The 18214-nt window shown below is 58.6% G+C and overlaps 1 protein-coding gene across 1 annotated transcript in view; it reads left to right on the top strand.

Annotated features, from left to right (window-relative positions):
* Window positions 1-17815, top strand: part of WFS1 (wolframin ER transmembrane glycoprotein) — a 28281-nt gene extending 10466 nt beyond the window's left edge. The window contains exons 3-8 of the mRNA XM_030845118.3: window positions 5379-5461; window positions 5923-6067; window positions 7846-8016; window positions 9437-9517; window positions 10380-10525; window positions 15202-17815. Coding sequence (XP_030700978.1) covers window positions 5379-5461; window positions 5923-6067; window positions 7846-8016; window positions 9437-9517; window positions 10380-10525; window positions 15202-17010 — 2435 coding nt within the window. The 3' untranslated portion in view covers window positions 17011-17815. The remainder of the gene's footprint in view (window positions 1-5378; window positions 5462-5922; window positions 6068-7845; window positions 8017-9436; window positions 9518-10379; window positions 10526-15201) is intronic.
* The last annotated feature ends 399 nt before the right edge of the window (window positions 17816-18214 follow it).

The raw sequence follows: 18214 nt of genomic DNA, 5'->3' as shown, positions 1-18214 counted from the left end.
GAGCAAGCGCTGGGCCAGTTGGCACCCTCGGGGTCCCGGCCCGCCACAGCTGGGCCCTGCTGCCTCACTTCTCTCTGTGGCGTCACTGTCACTGAATTGGACACAGCAGGAAACGTTCACCCCAGTGTTGACTGAGGGCCTGCCTGCTCAGCGGGTGCAGGAGACAGTGGGCAAGGCAGGCAGGGCCCGCCGCCACGTGCAGGGCACAAAGGGCTCCCAGGCTGATGGCTCTGGGCAGGGGTTGGACGCAGGGTCAAGAGGTCGGCCAACTGAGTGGGGTCTCAAATGGTCGGGATAAGGAGAATGGGTGTTCTGGGGAACGTTAGAGGATTTAAACCAGAGGAGCGGCATGACCTCTGTTACGTGGAGATGACCCGTGGGAGCCGAGGCCAGCAGGGAGGCCCGTGGCAGGTGGAGAGGCCCCCGGAAGCTGGGCTGACTCCAGGTCTCTGGCTGGAGCTGCCAGGTGGGTGCAGGGCGTGGGCGGGGCAGTTTCCCAGCGGGGTTCAGGGCGGGACGGCGGGATTGGGAAGGTCAGGAGACGATGTGGTGCGGGAGGGGATGCGGAGCGCTGAGTCCCTGCTGTCCTGGGGACAAGGCCACAGCCACAAACGACGCGCTCTCTCCTTGTCCGGTCAAGGTGCTGGCTAGTGAAGAGTTAGGGAGTTTTGTACACGCGTTATTTTATCCTGACCCTGACTGAAGCCCTGGTCTGTCTGGTTGTCAGGCCATCACTCCGATCCCCTCACTCCAGGATGACCTGTCGTGAGGACAGATGGCAGGGGCGGTGAGGCTGTCTCCGGCCTGGTGGCTTCCTGGGACCTTTGGAAACTTGGCAGCATGCCCTTCATCCCTTACCTTTAACCTCCCCTTTGCATTCCAAGTCTTGGGTGTCACCTCTTCCAGGAAGCCCCTGCCATCAGGATTGATGATGCCTGGTACCTCCGCCGCCCCCCTGAGCCTGCACTGCTGGACTGTGATTGTCCCCGTCTGGCCCCTGGGCGGGTAGGGGGGCGGGGGTCCTGCCTCCTTCAGCTCAGTGCCCTTGGCTCCTGGAGCTCAGACTGGCCCGGGGCCAATGCTCAGTAAACGTCTGCTGGGTGAGTGATGATGGGCGAGGTCCATGACCACTGCTTGGGCCTGTGGGAAGCTCAGACCTCCTGCCCGGGACCCCCGCCTTGGAGCTTAGCCAGCCCCTGGAAAAGACGGGGTCGCAGGGATTGTCCTCCTTGTGTGTTCATGAGAACCAGAGTCAGCATCACGAAGGCTGCTGGGACAGCCCCTGGTGCAAGGTGACCCAGCCGCCCACAGCGATGAGGAGGACACGTGGGATGCCCTGGGGCTCTTATCACCTTTCCCTTCACCGCAGCCCACGTGGTGGGTGTCAGGAGAGGACCAGGGACTCTAAGGCCTAAGGCCTTAGGGAGCCTAAGGCCTTGTCCAGGGCCAGCGAGTGAGGCAGTGGAAGGGCAGCAGCTCCTAGAGACAGGAGTATGGCATCATAGTTCCTGTGTGTTTCAGATTGTGCTCTTCTCTTAAGAGCCTTTGGCGTGCGTTCAACCATTTAAACAATGTGCTCCAGCAAATCTAGATCTCAGCAGTTGTGGAGAATGGAAGCCAACTTCTCTCTTGCTCTCAGCCGTCTCTGGGGAGCTGGCAGAGCCCTCGGGACTTCTGGGAAGGGACGCCTGAGGCTCCCCAGCCCACGGCCCTGGGGTGGGTGACGAGTGGGAGGATGACTTGCTCGCCACTCACCTTTGTCTGTTTCTACTCAGAACCTGCTCAGATCAGGGAGGTGAGCTTGGCAGTTCAGTCTCCAGGCCAAGAGTGTGCTGTGTTCCAGGCCCTGTGCAAGGATTTGGGGAGACAGAGGTGAAAGCTTGAGACCATTCCCTTGTCGGTCCCCTGTCCACCCCTCCCGTCTGTTCAGCTTTTGCTGAGCTGTGTCTGACACTGGGGGATGGAGATGGGTCAGACCTGCGGGACACAGATCATCTCCGTAAAGGCTGGTGGGACCGTGAGAGACGCAGGAAAATGGAGATGGGCTGTGCTGGGGGGAGGGGACAGCATCCTGGGGACTCTCCTCCCATTTCATGACAAAATGAGCATCAGTTACTAATGTGGTGTGGTGGATACAAGTCTCTCAAAGGCGTGGGATCCGCAGGAGATAAATAGTATAAAGGAGGGGGTGTGCTGGTCCTCTGTGGATCCTCACAGAGGTGAGGAGACTACCCAGGGCCATGCAGCTCTGCCATTGCCGTTTTGTGATTGATAGAAAGACTTTCAAAAATGAGCTAGAGTCGGGACACTCTCAGTTGCTGGTGATGTTGAAACCCGATGTAAATTAACATAAGCAAAAAAAAAAAAAAAAGAAAAACAGGGTGTGGGGCTTCCCTGGTGGCGCAGTGGTTAAGAATCCGCCTGCCAATGCAGGGGACACGGGTTCGAGCCCTGGTCCGGGAAGCTCCCACATGCCGCGGAGCAACTAAGCCCGTGCGCCACAACTACTGAAGCCCGAGTGCCTAGAGCCTGTGCTCTGCAACAAAAGAAGCCACTTCAGTGAGAAGCCCGTGCACCGCAACAAAGAGTAGCCCCCGCTCGCCACAACTAGAGAAAGACGCGCACGGCAACAAAGAACAAAAGCAGCCAAAATAAATCAATAAATAAAATAAATTTATTAAAAAAACCCAAAACAACAGGGTGCAGGGGATTTGTTTCTTCCATATGTCTGCACAGTGTAGAGTATCCAGGGACTCAGATGACATGATTGGGAATCTGCCCCCAGCTCTGCTTTCCTGCGTGCCCTCACTCTCAGGTGGGCTTCCCCCAGGGCAGCCCTCGGCCTCCAAGCTGGTGTCTGTCAGCTGAGATCCAGCAGAAGGAAGAGACATTGCCCAGCACCCAGCACAGACCCCACTGTCCTGACTTGGGTCTGTGTCCCTCCCTGAACCTGCTGCTGTGGTCAGGGAGATGGATGGGCCAGTAGGCTTGCTGCAGCCATCCTGTGAGAGTGGGGGAGGGTGGGTCCCCAAAGGGGCCATCAGGTTAGGGTTAGGAAGAGGCCAGGAATGAGAGTCAAGCCCGCAGAGAACTCGTGTGTTCAGTGGCCCTCGGTATCCACGCTGACGCAGCCAGCGTCTGGCGGTGGTCTTTATGTGAGGGTTCCTCCTTGGCTGGAACAAGCCAGAACCCCCCGATCGGTTCGCAGCACGAGCCCAACATTTGAGTAGTTGTAGACCTACTTCTGCCGGTGCCAAATGGAAAGGAGGGTAATGAGGGAGGTGAGGTGCCTGTTTCAAAGAGATTCTGTATATCGAGGAGACTTCTTGAAATGTCAGGCTGTGGACAATGTCTGCGAAAAATTAATCACGGACAGAATAACCTTTTTAGCCAACAGATCTGTGCCTGAATCTTCCATATTCTGATTTAATAAAAAGAACCTTGGACTTGTGAATTTAGTGAGTAAAGAAAAGAGCTGTGAACTCAAAGAGGTGCCTGGTGTTGGGCTGGGAAGTGTGGCCTCAGTGAGCCAGGAAGGCCCTGGGGTCAGCCGAGAGGTGGGACGTGGGGAGGCGAAAGGAACGCACACTGGGAACGCCAACTCTGGACCAGGCACTTAATACGAAGCGTCTCGTTCTTCATAAACCGTCCTACTGGATGGATATTGACGATGGGATTGAAAATGACTCTCCCTTGGTCATGAGGCACTTTGACGCTAAGGGTAGATTCACAGGCAGGTCAGATTTCTCTACACACACACCCTCCTTCCCTGCGAGCCCACCCTTCCCATTTGTTCTCTTTCGTCTGAGCCCTTGGCCAGAAAGTTCATTCCCGCCCTTGCTGAAGGGGGTGACGGCAGCCGAAGGGAGAACTGACCTTGATGACTCAGGAAGCACCGAGGTCTGGGGCCACGGGGTGGGATGGACGTCCTGGGCCCTGAAGCCATCTCTGGGTTAGGTCCCTGGGACCTGGTCAAGGGAACCCAGGCTGAACTCCTCAGGGAGAGGTATCATCATGTTTGCAAGCTGTCCACCAAGAGGGTCTCAGTACAGGTGCCTGACCTGTGGGTCTCGTTAAGAATCCTCCTTTTGAGCCGTCCCCAGACACCCCCACCCGGCCCCCGTGTCCTCTCCAAACTAGGTGTGACCTCTGCCTTTGAACCTCCTAGGCTGCGTCGCTTTAGGCCCCTGCCCTGCCGTCTCCCCCTGGGCTCCTGGGTGCCGTAGATTTGGGCACCCTGCACACAGGGGCTGGCTCTGAGCCTGGCGGACCTGGTTCTGGGAAAGGCCTGGATGAAGGGGTAGGGAAAGCTGGTCATCCGGTGGGTGTTCCTGGGGACTGTTCGTGTTTCCCTGAATTCTGCCTTCTGTTTCCAGAAATGTCTAGAGAGCAAGAGTCTGTTAATCCCAATTAGGCACCTGCTAAGGTGGGCTGTGGCAATGGCCGAGGCGAGGTGTGGTGCCGGGCATAGGCCCGGGTATTGGTTGCTTAAATCAAAGAAAGGGACTGGTAAAAAGTGATCTTTTTAAAAAAAGTTTTTGTTATGCTGCCCACTGCAGGAGAGGCTGTAGTGAAATCGATGAAGTTACGTGATGCTTTTGTAACTTAGGATAGCTTTTTACAAAGAAAATATAGCACGAGCTGTATGATGTTTGGACCCTTGGACCTAGTAATTCACCTGAAGAACCTGTGCTGGGAGAATGACCCCCCCCCAATAAAAAATACACCTACAGAATGGTTTGTTGGCACTGTTTTATAAAATTAGGGAGTATGGGAATAACCTAAAGGTCCGATGGAGAGGAGAGGCCCAGAACCCTGATGGGATTTCTGAGCCACTGAAATGGTGCATTTCACTGCAGAGCAACATGGGAAATTGGTTGTGATTCACTACTTTATATATATATATATATACCAAAATGTATGTACCGTGATTATGACCTCCAAAAATCAGTCGTGTGTATAGACGACAGTCTTGGAAAACATGAATTTGGTTTGTTTATTGGGGCGCTGGGCATTGGGGTGCAGGTTCTCCAGCTCAGGGGCTTTTGAACTTGAGCCCTCGGATCTTTCTAGAACTCCGTTCAAGCCTGAGCTCAGCCGCTCTGGCTGCAGTGAGCTGAGGGGGCGACGGTGGTTACCGGTGCCCCCCTCTGTCCCTTGTCTCCCACCACGAGCTCTGAGCAGCCACTGGAACCGCCGCCGGGCAGCTTTGTGGTCCTTGCTCCCAGGAAAGCAGCTTCCTGGCGCCTTCTCTCTGCATCTGCTGTCACGCTCTTGACCTGGGGCTGACGTCTGTTCCTGCCGTCCCCTCCCCTCCTCAGATAAGTGACAAGGACCACCTTGGTGACAGTCCATCTGCTTGTTTTCCCGTGTTAAAGGGCCTGCGAAGGGAGATGTGGACACCCCCTTTGAAGAGGTCCTGGAGAAGGCCAAGGCCGGGGACCCCAAGGCACAGACGGAGGTGAGCACTGCTGTCCGCGGGAGACTCAGGCCGCGGCCTGCAGCGTGGTGGGTCTGGGAGAAGCTGGTGCCTGCAAGCTGGGAGCTGGGAGCGGCCTGACTGTGCCCGCCGTGTCCAGGCCCCCGTTTGTTGCGTTTCTGTGTTCATGGTGTTTCTTCCCTCCGCCCTCTGGGGAGCACATACGTGTTCACCTCCTCTGTCCAGCTCCCACCTGATCTTGGGCATCACCTCCTCTGATACCACCTCTGCTTCCTGCCTGTCCTCATGCCCCACCCCCTCTCTCATCGCATCAGTGGGGGAGGGGTCCTGACACCCCCCCTTGGCAGGGAGCACCGGGCGGAGAGGGAGAAGGAGGCCGAGGTTGCCCAGCTGCGGGGAGCAGCTCAGGGCAGGACGTGGGAGCCCGGGCGCTGTGCGTGGAGGCCGCTGCAGCACGTGGAGTGACGGGGTCCTGCTTGCAGGTGGGGAAACGCTACCTGCAGCTTGCCGGCGACGGGGATGAAGAGGTCAACAACTGCACTGCCGTCGACTGGCTGACCCTCGCCGCCAAGCAGGGCCGGCGTGAGGCCGTCAAGCTTCTCCGCCGGTGCCTGGCGGACAGAAAAGGTGGGTCAAGAGGCCTGGGGGGGGATGCATGAGGCATGCCGTGCTGCTTTGCTAAATTAACAACTAAAGTAGCAGCAGGAAAACTTGCTGCTGGCAGTGCCATTGAGCAATGAGTGTGGTTTCTGTTATGCCAGTGGCTTTGCCATTTAGACATTTTTGGAGTATAACGTGTGATACTTAGGGAGTGAAGCCATTTTCATCCTCTTTAACTTGTGGTGGTGTCTACAAGGAGATACCCTCTGGGTTCTAATCCAAATTGAGGAGTAGATCCTGGAGCCAAGTTGGAGAACACGACGGGGGCCTGAGGTCAGAGCGGCACTTTCTGAACTGACTTTCCATCCAGTCTGAGCCGAGAAGCTGGGACCATGGGCCAGTGAAGACCCGCTCAGGCTGGCACTCACCGCCAGGACGGGTCTGGGTGTTGGGAGGGGCAGTGATGTGTAGCCTGGCCACGTGTGGACACTTACGAGGTTATCCTGCCCAAGGGAAATGGCTCGTTCCCGGTGTCAGGGAAGAGTGTTTCCTGAAGGTTCAAACCGCAGAAGAAAGATGAAAGTGGGTGTCAGAAAGGGGCCTTTTTCCCCTCAGATTGTAGAAGTGTTTATTGTTATCAAAGAAAACTTGAACTATATAGAAAACATAAAGATAGAAATTACCCATCACGTTGAAACCCAGAGAGAAGTGCTCTGTAGTTTGGTATTTGTTTTCTTCTGGTTTTGCCTTGTAATGTTTTAAAGTAACATTTATTATATAGAATCTACTCTCTCTGGACCTTAGGCTGATGCCTTTGACAACTTGGACTGGTCATATTTTGCTAGCCGAAATTTCTCACCAAGCCAGCTTCCCTGTTCCAGGGCAGGCAGGACGGCCTTGCACTGGCCGATCGAGTCAGTGTGGCCCGCACAGCTCACTGGAGCCAGTGGTTCCCAGACGCCTTGAGGGAGCCAAGGCAGGCCCGAGGACCAGAGGGCGTGTGAGGGAGGGGGCCAGGCCTCGTGTGACCCACAGCCTCCACGTTCTCGCAGTTGAGTGCTTACCGATCATAAACGTGGGCTCTGGTTGAAAGTTTCGGAGACGTTTCAAAGGAGAAAAAGCCCAATCCTCCATCCCTAGTCTCGCTGCCCTCTGGAAGGGCCTTGCTGACGTCCAGGTGGTTGGGGAGCAGGGGGAAAGGCAGCTGCTGACCAGCCCATGAAACCTGCTCCCGGTCTCTCCATGGGTGAGTCTTGCCTACCTGGGAAAGGGCCGTCTGTGCAGGGACACAGTTGCTCCTGGCGCCCTAGGAGGGGCGGGCGCTGTGGATGCAGGGATGCCCCGCTCTTGCACCCAGGCCACTCACTGCAGTGAGACTGACCAGGGTCTGAGACCGGCTCTGCCTCCCTGACTCGGTGGCCTTGGCAATCCAGGCCGCCCCTGTGTGCCTTGGTTTCTCCATCTGTAAGGCGGGGACAGCAGCATCCCACCAGAGGGTCCTTGTGAGGGTGAAATGGGGAGGGGGGAGCAAGCCAGGAAGATGGGGAGTCCTTGCCCAGCACCAGGCCACCATGGCCACTTGGTGAGTGTCTGCTGAAAGGCCAGGCCGAGCCGCCCACCGGCCGGGACTTTGGCCAGACGTCCTTTTGGTCAGATGTTCGTTTCAGCCCTGGTGACAAAGGTGCCTGCAAAGCCGCTTGCAGGAATCCCTTCCCAAACCCCTCAAGCGGGCTGGCCAGGACCAGGGCGTCGCTGACAGCTTCTGGGCAGGTGAGGCGAGGGCTCTGATGCCTCCCCTCTTTCAGGCATCACCTCCGAGAATGAGCAGGAGGTGAGGCACCTTTCCTCCGAGACCGACCTGGAGCGGGCCGTGCGCAAGGCGGCCCTCGTCATGTACTGGAAGCTCAACCCCAAGAAGAAGAAGCAGGTGGCCGTGTCGGAGTTGCTGGAGAACGTGGGCCAGGTCAACGAGCACGGTACGCGGCCTTGCCGTGCGGCCTCCTGGGCCTTTGTGTTGGAGTCCTGGGTGCTTCCGCATGGGAGCCAAAGCGGGGGCTCCAGGGACCTTCTTGTGGGGACCTCACAGGTGTCCTGTAAAGCCGGGGAGCGTCCTTCCTGGGCATCCTCCTGTTTCTGGGGTCCCCGCCCTGAGCTGTGCCCTGAGCCCTGGCTCAGTCCGAGGTCTGGGCGCCCAGCAGGCCCTTCCCCTGGTTCTACCTAGATTTGCTCTGCGCCTTGGGGTTTCCTCCCCTCCTGCCCACAGGCAGAGCCACAGGCCTTGTCGTTCCAATGGTGTCCTGCTCTTCCTGAGGGACAGGGAGTGCGGGGAGGGTGAGAGGTGTGGGCAGGGACCTAGGTCCCCGAACCCCCAAGAGTCTGTCCAGGGCGGACCTCATTGCCAGCCTCTGCAGCCCTCCCTATCTCCTTCTAACTTGACTTTCCGCAAAGGGCACGGGCAGCAGCCAGAAGGACGGATGGGGCAGGAGAATGGGCGTCCCTGACTGGGTGTGGCCTCTCCATTTCCCTGGGTTGGTGGCGCGGGGGGCACCTGACTCTTGTGACTTCATTACCTCGAGGAGCCCCTGCCTCCCGCTGTTCAGAAAATGACTCTCTGCCCAGGGCTTCGCCCAGCCTTCTCCGGCCCCGAGGGGCAGATGCTGGGGGCTGGAGCTACCTGCCAACCCGTCAGAGAGGACTGCTGGGTGGGCACCTCTGCCCCTTCTCTGGGGATCTCAGGGCAGGACTCCTGTCTGACCTGCCCCTCCGGGACGAGCAGAGGTGGCCGGGTGGCAGCACCCCCAAGAGGCGTGCTTGCCCCATGTGGGGCCCGGAGACCCTGTGAGGCCTCAGCGCCACCTGCACGTGCTGCCCCCGCCCCCACTGGCCACTTCCACTCGGGGCTCCCGTGGCCTCCCGCAGTCACAGTGCCCCTCCTCTCCTGTTGTCACTGTCTGCGCTCTGGTCCAACTCCTGCCCGCCCCGCCCCTGCAGAGGTGCACCTCGGAGCCTGGCGCGGGAGAGCTGGGTGAATGCCTGCCAGGTTGGGGGTGTGGCGGTAGGGGCGGCGCTTTCTCCTCCAGGGGAGCATCACGCCAAGTGACGACGCTAGCAGCAAAGGTGTATGGGGACAGGCTAGGCTGACCGGAGGGTATGGTGTGTCCAGTGCCAAGGCCGCGCCTGTACAGGGGATGGGCTGTGCCCTGTGGGGCCTGAGTCACCCTTGGGGCGGAAGCTGAGAGGTGACAGTCCTGAGGGGTGGCCCTTGCACTGCCCTCCGGGGCTGCGTGGAGGCACCAGGCCCTGCAGTCCCCGGGGCACACTGGCAGGTTCCCGGGGGGCTGCAGGGAATGGGGCGGTCAACCTGCCCCGATTCTCAATCCGCTCTGTCCCCTGCAGATGGAGGGGTGCAGCCTGGCCCCGTCCCCAAGTCGCTGCAGAAGCAGAGGCGGGTGCTAGAGCGCTTGGTCAGCAGCGAATGTGAGTACGGCCGCCGGTCCTGCGCTTGCGACACCCCTTGCCGTGCTGTCTCTCCCACCGCCCCGAGCGCCGTGTCTGCTCCCTCCTGCCAGTCCAGGCCTGGCCTCCAGGGTCTTGGAGGCGTGATGGATTTTCAGTCCCTCTGGGGCTGTTGATTGGGTGTCAGTGTTCTGGGCTCTGGGATCTGGACCCTGCCCACTGGGAGCATGCACTCTGGAGGGACAGCGAGGGCAGCATGACAGTCCCTGCAGGACAAAGAGCTGCCGGGGGCTGCGAGCACGCCGGGTGCCCGAGCCAGTGAGGGTGAGGAGGCAGCTAGCCCTCGGAGGGCACCGGGGGGTGCTCCAGGCCAAGCAGACATCACAGGCAGAGGCCTGGGGGCACCCAGCATGGGCTGTGGGGAGGTGGGGGATAGAGGGCAGAACATGGCGGGTGGAGGTAGTGAAGGTGTGCCAGGCACACAGTAGGCCCGGCACACAGTAGGTCCTCAGAGGATACGCGTTGACTGGCAGGGTTAGGAGGGGGCTGAGCCGCAGGGCGTCAGTGCTGTGAGCAGCCAGGGCCAAGGGAGGGCAAGGGTCACAGGGGCCCTGGCGGTGACGGTGGCTGAGGAGTCAGCGTTGGAGCTGGGCTCAGGCAGCCCCTAGGCTTGAAGAGCTAGGGAGGGGGCCGCTTCGGGGGAGGGACAGCACATCACCAAGGCGAGGAGGCCATCGGCAGGCCTGTCTGCGTCTCTCCTCCCGTCGTCCGGGCCCAGGGAGGGGTTTGCCTGGCCCAGCCAGCGTGCCCCTGCTCGCCTGGCCACGCGGGGTGACAGTGCTTGCAGTCTCGCAGACCCCATGTGTTCTCTTCTGTGCTTTAGCCAAGAGCTACATAGCACTGGACGACTTCGTGGAGATCACCAAGAAGTACGCCAAGGGCGTCATCCCCGCCGACCTGTTCCTGCAGGACGACGACGATGACGAGCTGGCAGGCAAGAGCCCCGAGGACCTGCCCCTGCGCCTGAAGGTAAGCGTGGCTGGAGGCACCCGTGGAGGGCTCTCGGCCCGGGCTGCGCCGCCCTGCGCCCCCCAGCGCTCCCCGGGGAGCTGTAGGTGGGGGGCCTCGCCCAACACAGGGGCCTCAGGGACTGTGTAGCTTGTCCCTGCGGAGGCTCGTCCTGCAGGGACGTCACCGTAACTGCGTAAGGACGCGTCCTTGTGAAGGGAGGCCTTTCACGTGTGCTCAGGCTCTGAAACCAAGGGCACTGTCGGGGGCGGGCAGGTTCAGTGGGTGATGGACAAGCTGAGGCACCTTCTCATCTTTCCCTGCCAAACGCCATCGGGGGACAGGATGCCGTGCCCTGGAGGCCACCTTTCACTTAGACTTTGTCATTTTGAAAAATTATCCGTTTATGGCACAGAGTGGAGGTCAGTTCCTCGAAGATGCCTTTTCCCTAAAGCAAAGTGCTGTGTTCAGGCGGCCAGGAGGCCCCTGCAGTGGTGCCTGTTTATCTGGATCTGCAGGGGCTCGGGGAGCAAGCCAGGTGTGGTGTGGAGAGAGTGGCAGGGAGGTGACCGAGGGCCGACCTGAAGGGGGGAGCGTGCGCTTACACCGTTGGCCAGCAAGCAGCAGTGGCGTCAGGGAGCGAGGGAGGCTTAGCGTGACAGCCAGGAGTGGCTGCTCGTGTGGCCCTGGTGTCACAGCTTTTGTTTTCCTGGTCACGTGGTTGTGAGTAAGGGTGCAGATGTACAGTGTGGCCACACCGCCCTTCACCAGATTTCCCCCAGTTCAGCTCACGGGCTTGAATTAGTTGTGTCTGTATCTCACATTGCCGAGAACACCAGGATTTACAGAAGTCTGGCTATCTGGCCCCAGACAGGTCCATCACCACGACTGGCCAGGAGGGCCCCGGCCAGCACCAGGGCCTCTGAGCAGACCAAGCGTCACAGAGGTCCTGGCGTTAGTCACACAAGAATCCATCGGGTTCTGTGCATCCCCAGCTGCCTGGGAACGTGTGTGAGCTGCCGTCAGCGTGGGAGAGTGGGCTGTGTGTGTGCGAGCAGGGTCAGGGCTGGTGACAGGACGTGTGCTGACGTGTCACCCTCCCAGACGCAGTGCAGTGTAAGCACCGTGCTGGGGCCTGGAGGTGGAGGCTCAGAAAGCTGCCCTCGGTGGGTGGAGAGGCCGACTTGGAAGCAAGTTCCACAGAGATGCTGCAGCCCAGAGAGGTGGGTGTGAAGGCCACGCTCAGGACCAGCAAGCTGAGTGAGAGTCCCTGAGGGCAGGTAGGGTGTCCAGGGTGAAGGTTCTGAGACGTGGGGTCAGGATGGCCCAGGAAGCCAACCAGGGAGGCCATGGCTTTTATTGAAGGCCCACTCGGAAGCAGGCCTGGGCTAAGCGTGTTCACAAATGACATTAGTTTTCTTATTAAAGCGAGCGAGGGAAGGTGGAGCATTTGCTGTGGTTCTTCGCAAAGAGGAGGTGCTCCCCAAATGCCAGTGAGGGTCAAAGGTGAAAGGGTAGTGGGAGAAGACCCATGGGCCAGGTGGTCCTGGCCTGGACACCGTAGTTTGCATTGTTCTGGCATAATTACTAATAATGCCTGCTTTCAAAAGCATCCTGGTTTGGACAGCAAGTTATGTTACCCTCCTTACGGGTAACAAGCTCAGTGCTGTAAGATATCTGAAAGTCCTTTTTGGGAAAAAGAGATTTGAAGTATTCCTTTTTTTTTTTTTTTTTTCAGTTTTTGAAGTTGTCAGAGCACTTTGATTCTTTTACACTTTGTCTCATTAAAAGCCTTTGGAAAAAGAGAGAATGAATCATAGCGGTGTCTCCTGGAACTAAAAGCTGTCCCAGCCTTTATTAGTCCCCTGGAGGACAGAAAGGACGCGGGCCCGGGGAGCCCTCAGCACCCCAGTGGGAAGTGACAGATGCCTCTCTGCGAGCTGACGTGACCCCCAGGGATGTTCCAGGCTCCGAGCTGCCTCTTCTCAAGCCTTTGGTGACAGATGAAACCTTCGTAAAGATGAATTCAGGAATATTTTAAAGGCATAATGTTTTTGTATTAAATGATTGAGAATCCAGCACATGAACATTCACTCAGGTCCGAGCAGAGTCTAGTTGACCTGCTGAGTGAGCGGTGGGTTCCTTGGTCGGCTTCCCCTGTTGTAAAAGGCTGTTTGCTCGGTTTCTCACATTAGCCGAGCGACTGGTGACCACAGCCCTGGCCAGGTTGCCCTGTCCTGTCCTTTCGTGAACTGACTCCCTACTCATTTTTTTTTTTTTTTTTTTTGGCCGCGCTGTGCGACATGCAGGATCTTAGTTCCCCGACCAGGGATCGAACCTGTGCCCCTAATAGCGGAAGCGCAGAGTCCTAACCACTGGACCACCAGGGAAGTCCCCCTACTTATTTTTAAAAATTTCTCTCCTGCTCAAAGAAAAGTTCATTTTAATTTGTTTGGGCTTTCTCTACAGAAGAGGTTTCTAGTCTCACAATTTGGTGGGGCCCCAAGAAGTAGGGCTTGGGTAGAAGCTACAAGGGACAGAATTGGGACCTTAAAAGGAGAGAACTGGTCATGGTGGCCCAGGTGCCTCGCCGTGCGGGCAGAGGCTGGCACCATTGGACATCAGGTTCTAGAAGCTTTGTGTCTTTTAAAGGTCCTCTCAACCATGTGATTGTGTGGCCTCATGGGCAAAAAAAAAAAAAAAAAAAAAAAATAGTGTGAATGGTTTTGAGCATTAGGATAGGATTTCAGATTAGTTTTAAGGTCCCAGCTGCTTGGGTACCTCCAGGCTAGCTCCCCCAAAGCTGTCCAGTGCTGGTTGTGCAGAGAGAGAACGGCTGTGGGAACAGCCGCCCTGGGGGGCCTCTCATCTGTCTGGTTAGAAACGCCCCGTCCACAGGGATGAGCCGAGAGGCCGCCGCTGACGCACTCACGGGTTCTTTCCATTGCTCTTTCCATCGCTGTTGCGTACTGTTGCGTTTCAGCTGGTGGGTGTGGCTTTGGGCCGAAGGGGCCCCTCCCAGAGGAAGCCGGAGCAGGTTATTCTTGGAGACACTGGTTTGCTGTCTGGCAAGTGTCAGAAATCCACACCAAGGATTATGGCGTCCGACGTCCCCTAGTGCCACCTCCAGATGGGGTGGGTGCTGTGTCTGCTTCTGGGAAGCTGGCCCCAGTGAGCTGGGGGGGCCCTTAGTTGGTTTACTGGTTTGTTCATTTTCTTGCCCATTCTAAAACAGAGAGTAAGTGGACCGTCACAAACACGTCGGGAGGAATGCAGCTCTGCGTGCACGCGCGTGTGTGTCTGTAGACACAGTCTTACACACTCCTGTTTCCGCTGTGAGCCCGGGTCACTCTCATCTGGAGGACTCACTCTCCTGGCTGCTCCCGGGCGTCCTGGTCATCCTGAGTTGCCTGCCAGCCGCAGCTCTTGGGCAGATGACGGCCGCACCCCAGTATTGTCACTCAGTTGTACACACCCAGGATCCCTGCCCCTCCTCGGCCCTCTGGTGGGTGGGGCAGAGCGAGTCTGTCCCCAGGGTGTGGGTGGAGGCTGTGCTGCCCACCTCACCGGGGCGCTGACAGGGCTTCTGTCATGTAGCCCCTCGGACGGGCTCTGGGCACAGCTGGGCTTTGCTGCCCCCAGGCGTGGGTGACCTCCGCGAGGACCCAGCCCCTGGTGCAGTCCTCCTTGAGGAGGACCGAGTGAGCACCGGCACTGCCCACAGCTACTTTCTTTATTCACCCCCTTCGGCTTCCCTCCCGTCTCCCCGGAACCGTGGTGGGGCTGGAGGCCTCCGGGATTCTGTACAGAGAACCAGGCAGGTATGGGGGCCACCCTGGGTGGCAGAATCGCCCTCGCTTCCCTCACAGCCCCTCATTCGTCTTCTGTTGCGGAAAAGGCCGAGGGTTTCTGATGCTCTTTGCAGTGAGCACAGCCCGGGGGAGTGGGACCCAAGGCAGGGCGCGGTGCTGCCCTTGAACGTGGCTGTGAGGGTTGTGCGTCTGTTCTAGCAGTCGGTGTGCAGGGGTGGGGGGTGCAGGCGGCTGGTGTCGGGCCTCCTGTCACAGTGAAGACGTCGCATCCGCCCCATCGCAGCTGAACCCTTTCCATTCACATGGCTGCCGAACTCTCCTTCCCAGAGTCCCTGCTCCGCTCCTGGGCCTGTCAGAGCCCAGCGTAGGCCGGTAAAGCAGTGGTTCCTCTCCCCCTTGGTGGATGGGTGAGCCGCTGAGGCTCGGTGACGTCCCCTCCACAGGGGTGGCTGAGACGCAAGCAGCCCGGTGCTCTGTCATCTTTGCAAGTGTGAGGCCCGTGGGGAGGGAAGAGGGGGCCAGGTGGGCTCTGCCAGGCGCCCCAGGTCTCGCAGCGAAGACCAGCCCTCATAAATCTGGAGACCCTGGTGGAGGGCTGGGAGTCAGGGGTGGGTGGGAGGGAGGGGCCAGGCCCTGCAGGATTGGGCGGGATCGAGGGAAGGTTCGTGAGACCACCTGGAGCATCACCACCTGCAGAGGGTGTTACAGGTGGAGGGACCGTGCGGACCAAGGGCCTGGCCGTGGTTGAAATGATGGGTGAGTTCGCTTTGCCCAGAGCCGGGGGCAGTGCGGGTGAGTGACAGAGAGCAGCGACACGGCAGAGAGTGGGGCTCCCACCCCGGCCACGTTCCAGTGCCCCTCCTTTGTCTGCACCCCTCCTCCCAGGTGGTCAGATACCCGCTGCACGTCATCATGGAGCTGAAAGAGTACCTGATTGATGTGGCGTCCCGGGCGGGCCTGCACTGGCTGTCCACCCTCGTGCCTACCCACCACATCAACGCCCTGGTCTTCTTCTTCATCGTCAGCAACCTCACCATCGACTTCTTCGCCTTCTTCGTGCCCCTGGTCGTCTTCTACCTGTCCTTCATCTCCATGGTCATCTGCACCCTCAAGGTTTTCCAGGACAGCAAGGCCTGGGAGAGCTTCCGTGCCCTCACCAGCCTGCTCTTGCGATTCGAGCCCAACCTGGACGTGGAGCAGGCCGAGGGGAACTTCGGCTGGAACCACCTGGAGCCCTACGTCCACTTCCTGCTGTCTGTCTTCTTCGTCATCTTCTCCTTCCCCATCGCCAGCAAGGACTGCATCCCCTGCTCGGAGCTGGCCGTCGTGTCCGTCTTCTTCACGGTCACTAGCTACATGAGCCTGAGCACCTCGGCCGAGCCCTACACCAGGAGGGCCCTGGTGACCGAGGTGGCGGCCGGCCTGCTCTCCCTTCTGCCCACCGTGCCCGTCGACTGGCGCTACCTGAAGCTCCTGGGCCAGACCTTCTTCACGGTGCCCGTCGGCCACTTCGTCGTCCTGAACGTCAGCATCCCCTGCCTGCTCTATGTGTACCTGCTGTACCTCTTCTTCCGCATGGCCCAGCTGAGAAACTTCAAGGGCGCCTACTGCTACCTGGTCCCCTACCTGGTCTGCTTCATGTGGTGCGAGCTCTCCGTGGTCATCCTGCTTGAGTCCACCGGCCTGGGGCTGGTGCGTGCGTCCATCGGCTACTTCCTCTTCCTCTTCGCTCTCCCCATCCTGGTGGCCGGCCTGGCGCTGATGGCTGCAGTGCGGTTGGCCCACTGGTTCTTGTCCCTGGAGCTCACCAAGGTTGTGGTCACCATGGTGGTCTGCAGCATCCCCCTGCTGGTCCGTTGGTGGACCAGGGCCAACTTCTCCATGGTGGAGATGGTCAAGTCCCTGACACGGAGCTCCATCGTCAAGCTGATCCTGGTGTGGCTCACGGCCATCGTGCTCTTCTGCTGGTTCTACGTGTACCGCTCGGAGGGCATGAAGGTCTACAACTCCACGCTGACCTGGCAGCAGTACGGCTTCCTGTGCGGGCCGAGGGCCTGGAAGGAGACCAACATGGCCCGCACCCAGATCCTCTGCAGCCACCTGGAGGGCCACAGGGTCACGTGGACCGGCCGCTTCAAGTATGTCCGCGTGACGGAGATCGACAACAGCGCCGAGTCGGCCATCAACATGCTCCCGCTCTTCATCGGCGACTGGGTGCGCTGCCTCTACGGTGAGGCCTACCCGTCCTGCAGCTCGGGCAACGTCTCCACGGCCGAGGAGGAGCTCTGCCGCCTCAAGCTCCTGGCCAAGCACCCCTGCCACATCAAGAAGTTCGACCGGCACAAGTTCGAGATCACCGTGGGCATGCCCTACAGTGGCGCCAACGGCACCCGCGGCCCCGAGGAGGACGACATCACCAAGGACATCGTGCTGCGGGCCAGCAGCGAGTTCAAGGACGTGCTGCTCCACCTGCGCCAGGGCAGCGTCATCGAGTTCAGCACCGTCCTCGAGGGCCGCCTGGGCAGCAAGTGGCCCGTCTTCGAGCTCAAGGCCATCAGCTGCCTCAACTGCATGGCGCAGCTCTCACCAGCCAGGCGGCAGGTGAAGGTCGAGCGGGACTGGCGCAGCACTGTGCACGGCGCCGTGAAGTTCGCCTTCAACTTCTTCTTCTTCCCCTTCCTGTCGGTGGCCTGAGGATGCGTCCTGTTGCAGGAGTGTCGGTGCATGTGGCTGCCAGGACCTCCCCCCACGGCCTCCCGGCTGAACAGCGCAACACTAACCACTGTGTGTGTGTGTGTGTGTGTGTGTGTGTGTGTGTGTGTGTGTCCGCACGCATGCGCAAACACAGGGCTTTGGAGACCACTTGTCACGTGTAGTCTGCTCACACCTCTGTGAACGGGCTGACTCCTTTAGCTCTGTCCACTTTGACTGCCCAGTGTGGTTGGAAATGGCATGCACAGCCTCGACCCGCAGTCCCAACCTCTCCGTGCGCAGCTGGTGTGCCAGGCTAGACCAGGATTCCTGTGCCCGAAAAACACTTTACAGACGCTGCCCTCCCTCCCCTACCACCTCCACGCATGCCCCGGCCCCTCATTTACTTCTGTTTGGGTTTGTTATTTAAAGAACCAATAGTGCTGCTCTGTAAACTCAACGATAGCTTTTCTTATTTATTTGGTCACTGCTAAGCCTTGACAGCTGTTTGCAGATCCTGGGGGCCTGCAGAGCCGCTCTGTCATATGACCAAGGCCCTGCCTGATTCTGAGATCGGAGGCCGCATGGTCAGAAGCCCCGAGCTCTGCATCCTGCAGCCTGCCCGCCTCGCAGCTCTCCTGTCTGGTGGGTAATGGGTGAGTTTGCGAGGGTCTCGCCTGAATCCACCGGGACTAGGAAATAGAAGGAACCCGGGGCGTCCCCTCCCGGTGCTCAGAAACGCTAGGCCATGTTCAGAACCAGAAAGTAGAAAGTCAGGGTCCTAAAGCAGCCGAAATAAAAACCTTTGATGAAATCCACTGTCCTTTTCTTTCTTTAAAAGAAGCCTGTTTTTTGTACGTGTAAGAGAATCAACAGGTGTCTACCCTTGTACTGAGTTACATACAAGTGCAGCTGGGGTTACAAAGAGCAGAACCGATTCTCAGTGAGCGACCCCGACACTACTAGGCCAGGGGCCCCTGCAGTGTTTGCGCCATCACCCAGCTGTCTGCCCGGGTCTTACTAGGTGTGAAATGCTCATGGTCATGATTATTTGTGAAACTGAAATCACCGCTGAAAGGGCACATACGTGGTTATTCGTGGTTCAGTAGCTGCGTTGTTCAGCAGTGTGTTGCTTGTGAAACCGTATCCTGTATTCAGTGATGAACAATGATAATTCCATAGAATTATCATCAGAACTTGAGCCATC

The sequence above is a fragment of the Globicephala melas genome, chromosome 5, assembly GCF_963455315.2.
Source record: "Globicephala melas chromosome 5, mGloMel1.2, whole genome shotgun sequence".
Lineage (NCBI taxonomy): Eukaryota > Metazoa > Chordata > Mammalia > Artiodactyla > Delphinidae > Globicephala > Globicephala melas.
This window is presented reverse-complemented; position numbering and strand designations above follow the sequence as displayed.